A 13,887-nucleotide genomic window follows, 5' to 3' on the forward strand; every position below is an offset into this window, starting at 1 on the left:
TTTCAAATGAAAAACCTAAAGAGTTTTATTACACAGAGCTGTACACATTTTTCCCTTGCAGGGATCACATGATTGTGTAGCTGTTAAAACTAATTTACCTGTTACATTTCCCAAACACGATAAGACTCCTGTGAACGATCCCCAGATCTGTACAGAAATATAAACACGCTGGTTTATAATACAACAAAGTTATATCCAGGAGATCTGCACGTTTCTCTGGAGTTTTTGCATCTGTTTTGACACGTCAGCCCACTCAGACTGTATAGCAAATGGCTTTTGAATCTCAACAGTTTTGAAACTTGGTACTTACATAAATTGTGAATCACAGTCGTGCAGATTAAAGATGAACAGGCTCAGATAGGAGCTCCAGAATTTATTCTTTGGCTTCTCCAATACCTCAGACCTCCTCACCATCAGTTCATTGATTCCCTAATCCCTTTCCCCCTAAATAACACTTGTAACTGGAAAGTGGGGCAGCAATAGCGTTGGCAGGCAGCATCAGAGACTAAGATAAGGAGACAGGCAGTAACCCTTGGAAAAACTACAACCTGCAAGGGCTGCCAGGACTTCTGGTCCTGCGTAGTAGCAGCATATTAGAGGGAAAGATTGGAGACGGCTTATCTCTGTCCTTGCTGTAGTCTTCACTGCCATTTCTGCTCCTAGTGTGCCATCACTAAATATAATTTGAACAGAAGGGTATAAGAGGTTTGGGGGCATCAGGGGAATATCAGGGAAGACAATTGAGAAGGGATGGGATGACTAGACAAGAGGGAAGGGGTGGGCAGTTAGCTTGCCTTTTTTTCTGAGCCAAACTATCTTTATTATTTTCTGGAAAGAAGCTCAACTTCTTTTATAGAAAATCTGGTTAGGATGGGAGGACTTGGCCTGTCACCAATGCTAAGTCATGGTTGTGTTGTGGTCGGTGCAGAATTCTGTGCCCCATCTATCATGACCAGGTTATGAGAGCGCATTATTCCATTTCTAGCTTGTCTGAAAAAGCTTTCTTTTTATTTTTCAGACCAGTTCAATGTGCTGGTTATCACCTTTACTTGTCTAAATAGTCTGCACCATATGAATCTTATGGCTTGTCTCTAGCTGATTCATCTGATTACTATTCTGTATGCCCTTCTGTTGGCTCTCCAATCTGCCAGGCCCCATGGTAGGTGGTAGGGTTTCAGTGGAAGTGCCCACGCAGTAGAGTTCTTTATTTATTACTAATAAACAAAGTAAACCAAAGATGTAGAGCATAAATAAATACTGTTACAGCAGGCTGAAAGTAGAGTTCTTTTTTGAGAGAAAAGCTATTTCCAGTTTAGTAATATTTTAATCTGGCTCTGAGATTTTTTCTGTTGGTGCATTCTACATTAAATTACATGCTTTGTATTAATTATACCCCAATAGTTTTGCTGTGCTCTATTTTAATTTTTATTAATATGTTTTGTTTAACAAGGATGAAACAAATTAGTATGGCAGACAAAATAAGTTACGGTAGATGGAAAGTCCTGAACATGCATTGCCTCTTATTGCGTGTGTAGGTCCCCAGGCTACCCTCAAATAACTTCACACATAACACGTAATTTTAGTTTTGGTTTTTGGGCACTATTTTGGCCACAACTTTATTAAAATACAAAATCAGTGAGTGGTTGTTTAGACATTGGTTATGACTATCTGTCCCCCCGCCTGGGACAGAACTGACATCCCGAGGTCCGATCGGTAGCCAGTAGAAGAGAAAGTCAAACTGGGGGTCATTTGAGCTAAGCGTCGGACCCACGCCACTCACCCCAGCAGCTCCCCGAAAGCTTGCCGGCCCTGGTTCCATGACAGGGATTCCCATGACAGGGATTGGGCGGCCCTGGTCCCATGACAAGGATTCCCATGACAGGGATTGGGCGGCCCTGGTCCCATGACAGGGATTGGACGAAATCGTGGCAAGCCCCAGGATTCCTTTAATGGAATTCCCTTCAGCGCAATTGGAAGGGCAGGCACAGCCTATCCTGACCCCTCCACCACCAGCATATTATAACCAATGCCTAACCGCAACCTTACAAGTTGTGACGAATTGCTGAGTAGTAGGCAAAAACCAAATGGCACAGCCAATCACCAAATGGCAAAATTCCTACTAGGCCCCTGCTCCAAAGCAGACGACCCCATGACAGGCAAAGCAAGGTCCACCGGAAAAGAGGGCGGGCGGGCGGGCGGGTGATCCAATGCACTCTGCAAAGAGAAAGATAAACCAGAGTGCACCAATATTTAAAGACTATGGTCCCACCCACCCAATTTGCAACATACAATTTGCCCCAGCAACATGGTTACCCAATCATAGTGCCAGGCAACAACTCTTAACCTGCCTGGCAACAAGAGGCCTGGCCTGGCGGCCCACACCGCAACACGTGCTCTCATTTATTGGAGAACACGCTTTGCAGAAATCAAGTTTGTTTATCGAGAAAGGATGTAGGGCAGCCTGCCAGAAACATGGCCTTCAAACTTGCAACTGTCTCTGACCTGTTATGGAGACCTCCTCCTTAAACTGCATAATCTGCAGTTCTTCTGTTTCTCAGCTACTGAATGTGAACTTTGCTTTATCTGTTTGCTTAATGTGGAGGGTAATTAGAATGAGCAAAGACTAGTTGGTAACCGAACATAATGACCCTAATGTTGGATATTTACTTAAGCTCAAAGCATAAGTTATGTAAATACCTTAGAAATTAATAAAGTGGATTTATTATATTTATGTTAAGTGTACTACATATTAGTTTTCTGTCCCCCCACCCCCACCTCCCTGGCCATAACTCCAGCAATTGATTTCATGGCAACTGTGTTTAGGAGGAAACATGTGGAGGCTTGGCTTTTCTAGAGGGAATAATGAAGCTTAGTATCAGTGGTAGGAAACCTCAGCCTACAGGCCTAATTAGGTCAGGCCGGCCTCCCCATTTGACCTGTGCTGTGACTTGGCCCAAAACACACCCATCTGCCCATCACCTAATGCCATACAATACCAGGCATGGGACAGGTAAAGCTGTAGTACCAGATTCAAAAAAAATTGAAATGCACTCCCAATTCTTCCTTTCCCACCTGCAGGTGGAGTTCAGTTTTTGAATTTGACACCTTTTTCTGTCTCTCTGACAATAGAATAAAGAGCTAAAGCACTAAATTAAAGCTGGAAAAGAGGAACCGACCGTATACATGATGAGCATTCAGATAGCCGTTTATTCCACTTTCACAATGTTTCCCTGTTAATTTCCACGATATATTGGAGCTTTCACACGATGTAGAAGCCACTTCCAGAACTATAATGGAATATAGCACAAGTTTAAAACTCATTTCCATATTATTTGCAAACTGCTTTTTTTCTGTTACAGATAGGTAGCCGTGTTGGTCTGCCATAGTCAAAATAAAAAAAATCCTTCCAGTAGCACCTTTAAGACCAACTAAGTTAGTTCTTGGTATGAGCTTTCGTGTGCAAGCACACTTCTTCAGATACACGGGTATCTGAAGAAGTGTGCTTGCACACGAAAGCTCATACCAAGAACTAACTTAGTTGGTCTTAAAGGTGCTACTGGAAGGATTTTTTTTATTTTGCTTTTTTTCTGGAAGTAAATAACACAGAAATTGATACTAAACTTACACTATGTTCCACTATAGTTTCAGAAGTGGCTTTACATCGTGTGAAAGCTCAGATATAATGCAGAACTTAACAGTTAGAGAAAACTGCTATAGGAATACAGTCACCGAGTGCACTTCTAGTTCTTCCTTTGCAGTTGCCACTGCGGCTTGAATTAGACACATGTTTGAATTCAAGTCATGGCTGCAAATGGAGAATCTTCCTTTACAGCCATAGTTTGAATTGATTCATCCATTGCAGCCTGCTTTTGAAGTTGAATCACCTGGTGTCATATGATGTCATGTGACTGGCAGGTGGGCAGCCCCACCTTTCATAATTGCCAGCAGAAGTTGGGCCAGTTCTGAATCTGAAACCTCACCTTATGACAGATATGAACCCCCCACCCACATGCCTCTTTCATTCTCCCTTAAATATCTGGAGATCCTTGATGTTGCATGACTTTATTACATTGCAAGTTTCCACACTCCACTCTTACATAGGAAAACTCGCAGCTGTATGATGTTGTCTGTGTCCCATGTAGCATATTCCTGACATTATGAACAAGGGGGTAGAATGAGGGGCTGCTATTTTGGGCAGCAACCCAGCACCTGCCATAACGTTCAGTTCCAGCCTTGTGAAACTATTAGGAGAAAAATATATCAACCAAAACTGGGAATGTGAGTGAACATTTCCTGCGCCAGGCTCAGGAAAGAATTTCATGGGCTTGTTAAATTGCCTGTCTCAAAGGAGAGATGCAAGCTCTTAAAACCTTCATTCCCCCCACCCCCGCTTGGATGAAAATCCATCAGGAGAAGAATTACTGCCTTCTCCGCCTGAAAAATGCTTTGTACTGCCTGAGCAAAGCCTTTGTCAGCCAGGGATTGTGTGCGCTTTGGCAATTGTTTCAGCTGGCAAAGATACCCACAACCCTCTGAAAGTTGGCCACATACCCACATTGCATTGCATATTGATGATTTTAAAACACGTGAGGGCCAAATCCAGGAGTTGGACAAAGTCCTCATTCCCCAATGAAGGTCTGCCCACCCCCGGGCGCAGATTTACCTCCTGCAGCTTCTCCCCCCCCCCCTATAGTAACCGATGGAGCCAATCATTCCTCTGGGAGAGGAAAAAAGATTCCCAAGTATTTTCTCAGTTCTTTAAAATATAACTTGAGTTCTTTGTGTGTGCCCTATAACCCTGTTGTTGAACTGCGTAAATGGTTGAGTATTGTTTAGTATTGCTGTTGTTTTTCTGTTTCAAAACAGGATGAGCCAGGGCTTATATAAATGTAAGACTTAGAAAATTGGCCCAATCCAGCTCTAGTTATGTGTTGTGAATCATGTGAAACAAAATCTGTTGACTTTGGGTGGAGATACACATTATATTCTGCATCATAAGATGCTTTTACAAAATCTAGGTATTTGACATCACAGTGTTACTATGAAGAGGATAGCAAAGTATTGATATGACATCTTTTCTTTGTGCTCTGTAAAAGGTAAAAGTACCCCTGACTTTTAGGTCCAGTCGTGGACGACTCTGGGGTTGCGGCGCTCATCTCGCTCTGTAGGCCGAGGGAGACGGCGTTTGTCCGCAGACAGCTTCCGGGTCATGTGGCCAGCATGACTAAGCCGTTTCTGGCGAACCAGAGCAGCGCATAGAAATGCCGTGCTCTGTAGTATACCCTTAAATTAACTTAATAATACTTGCAAGATTCCTAGTCCAGTATTATAGCCCCGTTTTTCCAGATGGGGCCTACGGTTTGAAAATGCTAGCTAGGAAAAGGTCTCTTGAAGGCTTCATTATGGAACTGGTATATGAACAGAAAATTTAGTTTACAGCTTTTTCTCAGTACAATATACCTTTTCAGAGCCAATATCCTTTCACTGTCATTTTTTAAAAACTCTTCTGTTCAGGTAAATGTTACTCGTGAAGATTCGCCTGGAGAAGATTCAATCTTCCTCCGTACTTTAGGAAAGGGAGATTGGTTTGGAGAAAAAGCACTCCAGGGGTAAGTATTAAACTTTGCCTACATACACAATTTAGATTTGCTTCAAGTAACGTTTGTCTTGAGTAGCTGAAAAATTAGTGGCATAAATGCCACATTATAATGAAAGTTGTGCTAAATTGTAAGCTAGAACTTAAGGAAATAGAATTCTCGGCCACTCTCACTCATCGTTTTGTACTAAAGCAGAAGGCAGGCTGCATATAATTTATAATTCTTTGCAATTGTATGTAAGCCTTGTTATGATTCTAAATGATCTATCAAGCTGCTAAAATGTTTGCTTTCATTCCTGCCTCCCATTTTTCCCTCTTTTCTTTTCTCTTCATTGAACTTTGCTGGGGCATTGCAAGAAGTCAAAAGATGTAAAATAAAGCTGTGGTTGGATTGCTAAATAGACTTTTCAGATTTGTAGTTTATTACTTTATGCAAGAATGGTGAAGAGAAGACTCTGTGGCTGGTGGGGCAGTTCACTAGTACAAACCGATGATCATAGCTGTGGTGTGAACAATCTCCTTCCTTATTCACCTGTTCCAGGGTAGTACTGGAGACAGGGGGTTATTATCCAACAACGTACTTCAAGAGTGCAATGACTTTTGGCTGCAAAGTAGAATTTCCCCTCCTTCCCTTGCACCCCTCCACACCACCCCCAATCTGTGTTTTCCCCAAACACTCTAGAGCAAATTTGGGGAGGGCCTGGGGTGGGAGGGAAGGGAGGAGAAGTTCCATTGCACTAGCAGAAGTACTATGTTAGATACTGCCCAGTGAATCCTATCTAGATAAACATCTTTATCTGCCCTAAGCCTGTCCTGTTGTTTTCATTAATTTGCATTGTATATTTAAGAATTCCCACACAAATTCACATTTTAATTCATATAAACACCCCCCCCCCCCAATTTCTAAACATTTTTTTCCTCACATAGCATTTTGAAAAGTATTTTAATACGAGTTTTGAGTTGGCTATTCAAGAAATGTGAAATCTAATTGATCTAAATTCTACTCTGCACTTTAGTTTGGGAGGTGCACATTAACTCAGTTTATATCAGATTTACAGAGACTGAATTCCTCAGGCATCCCTACTTCTAAGATAGGCATTAATATTTACCAAATATTATTGTATTGTACAGCTCCATTCTTTCATGTAATAGATAATACACATTCTCCTAAATACTCTATTGGTACACAAAGCACAGAGTGTTCCTCATCACCTCCCAGTATTGATACTTTATAGTTGTCTTGTTATAAACTATCCTTCATTAAATTAACGTAAAAACTAGAAGAAACCAAACTAATCCATTTCAGCAGAAGACCAGATGCTCAAAATGAAATGATGAATCTCCCTAAGCAGTTTGTATTGATATTATTTATTCCAAAATGGCAGTTATTACTCATTTGAATTCTTATTCATTGACAAGGGTACATGGGCAATTTTTGTACATTAAAATATTCCAATACTTTGATTTCTGAAATTCAGGTGAAACAGTGGGAATATTTATCAAGCGTTCCCAGTTTATGGAGGAAAGCTTAATTATGCAAATCCTTTTTGAATGAAAATACATTCTTGAACTCCTGCAGGGCCTAGATTGCTAGCGAGTTTGTTGTGTTTGAGCAAGACTTGATTTCAGCAATATTTGTTAAATTGCTGAGATATCGCTACATATCAGTGAAATATGCTGGTGAATAGTTGCCCAAGATAAGCAGCTGGCATGTTATTATTTTCACAGATTGGATCATTTTCCCCCACCTGCGTTTTAGCATTATGTTTTCAAAGCCTCTTTGGCATTTTAGCCGATTGTTGTCCGTTGATTCTCATACGGGGCAAGACCTTTAAACCAGTGCTGTGAATATTTACTCTGTGATTATGAGATGTTAAACTTTTTGAAAGGACAATTCCAGCTTTGGGAATCTCTGCACAACAGAAGTTGCTGCAGTGCGGCTTCTTCACAGATCACTCAAGCAAAGTCAGAAGGCATGGACCATATGAGAGGAGGTTGCGTTGTATATTCTCCTCACGGCAGTGTTGCCCCACAAACACCTTTCTTCATAGCATAAGGAGGGTGAAGCTCCTAATGATGAGCTGATTCTACAATCTTATCTAATTTCTTACAACTACAGGAAGAAGAAAAATTCTTTGGGCTGATCCAACTTCTTGACTTTTTAGAGCAAATTTTGCACTTTTACAAGAGATTTCTCCCCCCAAAAAAGCCTTCCTTGGTGCTAATTCTCTCCTTTTTCCATAGTAGTTTGCATAAAACAACTGCTGCAGCAACACTATGTTTTCTTTCTTCTTCCTCTCTGGCAACCTGTACATACAAATAAAATTATGGCAGGAATTAAATTATATCCTAGAGGGCAAATGAAGCTAATTGCGTTTCCCTCACCCTGAATGGCTAATGCCAGAGGGTTTCCGAGGCATAGAATCATAGAATCATAGAATCATAGAGTTGGAAGAGACCACAAGGGCCATCGAGTCCAACCCCCTGCCAAGCAGGAAACACCATCAGAGCACTCCTGACATGGCAGCCTGGCCCATCACACCCTATGATAGCAAACTCAGATGCTGAGTGGCGACAGGTATGTTGCCATACCTAGAACACTGGCAAACAAGAAGGCAGTTTTGGCTTAGGTGAAGTCCAATTTGCAGAAGTCCTGTTAATAGAATATTAGGGGGAGGGGACTGTGAATACACATTCCCACCTTTACTGAGTAAGGGATGGACATGAAGAAAGACTACAGGATGCTGAGTTTCTGTTCATGAGAAACAAACCAGAAAATCAGGCTAGGGGTGAAGAAATGGAAAACAGATCCTGAAAATGGCGTGTTTGGCTAGCTAGAACCCTGAACAAAAGCATGCCACCATTAGAAATGGGGCAGAAATTTGGTACACCTCACATTTTAATGCAAACCTACTTAATTTGCATTAAAAAAAAATACACAAAGTGAAATGCAGCTATGCTTCCAAATTCTCATTTCTTCCATTTTTGTGAGATGGCAGTTCTTCAACAACAACAAAAAGTGTACAAAAATGCATATGTCAGTGCAAATAACCTACAGAAAGCCATTGTAGTAGAGTAAATTGCTTGTAAAAAAAAAAAAGTGGCCCTCAGGAGAAATGTTTTGTACTAAAATTCTGGGAAATTTCCCTGAGGCTTAAAAAAATAATAATCTGGAAAGTATGTGCACACCAGGGAACTACCCATCTTTTAAACCATGAGGAGGTCTGTTGATGGTAACTTTAGCTTGACTATTAGTTGAGCTTCATCTTCTTTGCTATCTGATGGACCATTTGACAAGGGCACTGTACCATTCTGTTTACTGGTCCTTCCCCCCTTTTAAATCTTTAAATGCTCCTTTGACCACAAGCTTTGTTATGTTTCCCTGTGTGTGACATTTTCCATTATAATCGCTATTTTCTGTGGTCTGATAGATATCTACAATGTGTTCCGTATCCTTATTGCGCACTAGTAAAACTTAAATTAATGCCATCCTTTTGTGTGTCCTGTGTGCCAGCAAGGGAGAAGAACATTTCTGTAGGGTTCACCCCAAAACTAGGAGACTGCACTAGATATGCCATTTAGATTTCATGCAGTTTTGCATGAAAGATAATCTGTTTGGGATTTTATTTTTGGCTCTTCTTATGCTCCCTTGCCTAATGTGCAGTGTCTTTTTGCTTGTATTCACTGGAGTTTTTTTTTTTTAAAAAAAACCCAACTTACCATGAATAGTTAGAAAAAATGCATTAGGAAAGGTTGGTTTTCATATATAGAATTTTTTAGAGCGTAAAATCTATATAAAGTTTTGTGGATTGTAAAAGGAGCCAAAGAGACTTAAGAGCTTATAGAAGATGATATTTGCCCAGAAATCAATATGCATTAGAACACTAATGCACTGTGGCTTGGGCAATGTTTCTGATTTTTTTATATATACCTGTGGCGGGGGGGGCGGGGTATGCATGCATGCTTTAATTATTCAAAAGCACAAATACAAATATTACATTTTCATTTTAGCACCTATTTTTTCTGTTCTAGACCCCGGGAGGTTTTCTGTGCAGTTTAATCATTATATTTCTCATCCTATTTCTTTCTTATTTCACATAAAGCCAAGCAGAGTAGGGTATTATTTTTCCTTAAATGGAGGAACATCCCAAAGCTATAGCTGATAGGAGTCAATTCACAATCCAACAGAGCAAATAGGTCTTGTGCATCTGAGTTAAGTAAGTTGTATATTCCACTTTGAATCAAGCTCAACCTTTCAAAGTACAAGAGTTCACTCAGCATCATTGCTGCCCAAAAGAACTTCGGAAATGTGTAGGATACCATATTGATCATCAGTAGCTATAATGGTTGGAGAGAGAGTGCTTGCTGGGATTTTTCTGGGTCTGAGAGACACCTGGCATACACGTAAGGCTAACCATGGTTTGTGTAAAGCCAATGTTTTCTTAACAAAACATGAATTATTCATGAGTTTCCCACAAGTGATGGAACAAACTACAACTTGTCCCCCCCACAAAAGTTCCTCTTATTTTTCAGCCACTTTTGCCTAGTGTTTTTGTAGTTTTGCAAATATCTGCACTGGGGTGTTCAAACAAGTCCCGGTTAAAAGAGATGCTGAGTTTGCATATAACACTGATCTATAGTTAAAACAAACCAAGCTGCATATTTTAACAAACAATGACTCCAGACTGTGCTTTGTTGGCAGTAAACAAACTATAGTCAAACTGCTGGGAAGAGTTCATACATAATGACCGCTCCCCGCTTAAAACGGGGGGCGCCCTTTGCATGGACGCGCGCAGCCCTAGATCTGGAGCGGCCCCATCAGCATAGGCTTGGCTTTGCCTTCCCTCAGGTGGGATACCTGGAGGTCCCCACCTACCTCAGTCAGTTGTCCAATCCCACCTGGGGGAAGCGTTGCCAAGGAGACCAGGCCAGGTAGGGGGAGGGATTACCTGCCCACACAATAGAGGGAGGATGCTTTGCTGGCAGTAAACAAACTATAGTTAAACTGCTGGGAAGAGTTCACACATAATGCTAAGCCATGGTTTAATAAACTATAGTTTCATAAACCATGGTTTAGTGTTATGTGTGAATCAGGTCTTTACTTCAACACGTTGCAGAAGATCTGTCTGCCATGCTTTATTTCCAGCACAGAACTTGCACCATCAAAGTAGAACTGTAGCAAAATTTTATCTATCCTGTCAACATAGCTTCACCAAGCTAGGGTACAATATCAAGGAACAATAAAAACCACCATGAAAGCAATAAAACTGAAACCACAGCATATAAACATCCTTTTAAAACAACAGCTAAACAACAGTAAAACTAAAGCTATCCCACACAATATGTTCAAAATAATTGTACTGTATGTAACAGTAATGAGTTACTGAACTGAGATGCATATTTTCCCCCATAATTGCTTCTTAATTTCCTCCCTAGTTCAAAATGTTGAAAAATGTCAAACAGTACATTTTTGAGCGCATATATATACTTGTTGCATATTCACAAGGTGGTAAGGGGCACAAACTATCTGCAAGTTCTTCTGTATAAACCTCGCGGAAATGAACAAAAGCTGTGTAAAAGCTCTGGTGCAATTCCCCACCAGAACTGTAGCTGACCCAGAGGATGTGGTCTTCCTGAGACTTGTCTTGATATTCATATTCATTTCACTGCCACTTTCATGTTAGTGGAATTGGAGTTCTTGTTGAAACTACACTGAAAAGGATATATCAAGAACTCTGGCCAAAAGTTTCAATATAAGGAATAATTCCTACTCAAGAGTTGAAATGAAAAACGTGTGTATTCTGCTAAGAATAACAGTTTGAAGCTAGTAGTAGATTTAAACACAACGTATAAGTATGATAGTTTTAAAGTAATGGTAAGTTTGGATACAACGTTTAAGTGCAGAAATAATGTCGTTTCAAATATACAATGATATAGTACAAAGGTACATGAAATACCAGTGCACAACAATTGTTTTATACAAGTCTCAATAGCAGTCAAAAAGAGTCCACATTATATAAAATTAGAATAAAGAATAAAGAATGAAGGATCAAATGGGGCCAAAAAGGAGTATCCGGAGTGTGAATCAGATGTACGGCTCAGTGGTGGTAACCAGGACAGGGCCCTGTTTCGGAGTACACGCCTTCTTCAGCTGGTAATATCAAAAAATATATCAAGATAGATCAAGGTGCTTCAATCCATAGATAATAAATATAATAAATTATATACATTCTAAAGTATGTTAACACATATTATGATATTTGGTTCCATACCTCGGTTTTTTGACGACTATAAATCTGTTGGAAGTCTGTATCATTTAGTTCTTTTATGTTTCTATTTCGACATGCGTCTAGAAATAAGGATTGGTATTTCATGTACCTTTGTACTATATCATTGTATATTTGAAACGACATTATTTCTGCACTTAAACGTTGTATCCAAACTTACCATTACTTTAAAACTATCATACTTATACGTTGTGTTTAAATCTACTACTAGCTTCAAACTGTTATTCTTAGCAGAATACACACGTTTTTCATTTCAACTCTTGAGTAGGAATTATTCCTTATATTGAAACTTTTGGCCAGAGTTCTTGATATATCCTTTTCAGTGTACTTTCATGTTAGTGACACAGGAAAACATCTAGGTAGATTCGGCCCCTGTTTCATAAGGCGACTGTACATTTCCACCAAATCTCAGGTACAGAGTGAGATTCTGTTGAAGCTAGTCTCCTGTTACAAATAGAAATAACCTGCTCTTTCAGTCCATTGTTTGCCAAATGGCTTCCTATTTTCCTCTTCATTTGACACATGGACGTTACAACGTAATACAAATCACCTGTTGGGATAGATAATGCAAGTTTTAATTTACTAAATTCATTCTCATTTCTCTGTCTATGCTATGCCTGAATAGTTGTGTATTTTAATGCCATTTGAATCGCCTTCGGTAGATTTATCATTAAATATCAACATGGTGCATCAGTTCTGGAGTCAGTCTGATTGTATAATGCCATGCCTTTCATTTGAATCTCAATAGCTGCAGGATTCTTAACACAATTATCTCCAGTTTCTGCAGAAAGTAGGATTTATTAGACAATTTATATATCAACAAATCTGGAATTTATTTAAGCGATCTTAGTGTAGTAAAAATACAGCAAGTTCTAGTTACCTGTAACTTCTTTGATTCTTGTGCCTTCTGATCCTTAAGATGAGTGTGTGAGGAATAACCTCGTTAGGGCAAGTTTTAGTGAAATCTGAGAGCAGTTTCAGGTTTTACAGGTGACTTGTTATCAGCTACTGCCTAGGTTGTTTTTACTTACACAGCCAACATAACTTTCCTTTGCACTAAATCATTTGAACATTGCAAACAACTTCTTAAGGTAGAAGTGTGCAAGTAATTGTGCAGGCAGCTGGTGGCATTTGCGTGCAATGCATGTTCAAAGCCACTCTGAAAATACCTTAGTGCACATGAGTGCCCCTGTGGAGATCTTCCTGATGCTTCTGACAGTCTGTTTGCATGGATGTGTAAATGCAGCTTAATTTGCTCCAGATAGACCAGGTGCTGGGAGCTTTTTCATCCTGAGCTGATTAGTAAAATGACTTAATATATAAATTGAAGGGATGAGTTGGGAAAGAATATATATGGCGATATTTAATGGAGGAAAGACTTGCTGCCTCCCACACCCCACAAATGTGTGTGTGGCGGCAGTGGTGGAGAATTGGAAATATGTGTAATTGTGTGTGTGTGTGTGTGTGTGAGAGAGAGAGAGAGAGAGAGAGAGAGAGAGAGTGTGTGAGTAGGGGGGTTGATGGCTGTCTTTATGTGTGCCACATTGTTTGTCTTATTATATATGTTTCTGTTATGTAGTAAACCAATATGTAGAGTGTGGGAATCCCAATGATTAGGAAAGTTTGATCCCAGTTAAGTAAGATTTCAGGTGAGCTCCAATATACAAGGTGGGAAGTAATAGAGAAAAAGATAGTATTTCTACATTCCTGTAGTAAAAATAAGATATTGCGTTAAACTAACCTCTGAGCTCTGCTTTAAAAAAAAAAAATCTGCTTAAAGTTCAGAGGAATGCTATTCCATAAGACAATAAAAAAATGCTGAAGCTGTGTTGTGTACATCCCCTGAGCTAAAAGCTGCAGACCTACGCAATAGGAATGTCCTTAGTAGCTTTGTTTTGATTGAATGTGTGTTTCAGCAAAGTTTATTTCATATGATCAAAATAATCAGAGCAGAAGCACATACAGCATGTTCTTTCAGTATAATTTTAGTCAGTGTGTTTTTTC

At 39.9% G+C, this 13,887-nt stretch overlaps 1 protein-coding gene across 4 annotated transcripts in view; it reads left to right on the forward strand.

Moving 5' to 3' along the window:
• PRKG1 (protein kinase cGMP-dependent 1) overlaps nucleotides 1–13,887 on the forward strand; it is a 686,067-nt gene that overhangs the window by 552,248 nt on the left and 119,932 nt on the right. For all 4 annotated transcript variants that reach the window (XM_081004551.1, XM_081004550.1, XM_081004552.1 and 1 more), the window contains one exon: nucleotides 5,515–5,609. In XM_081004551.1, the coding sequence (XP_080860677.1) occupies nucleotides 5,515–5,609 (95 nt within the window). The remainder of the gene's footprint in view (nucleotides 1–5,514; nucleotides 5,610–13,887) is intronic.

Source organism: Podarcis pityusensis (genome assembly GCF_964106645.2).
Source record: "Podarcis pityusensis genome assembly, chromosome: 5".
Lineage (NCBI taxonomy): Eukaryota > Metazoa > Chordata > Lepidosauria > Squamata > Lacertidae > Podarcis > Podarcis pityusensis.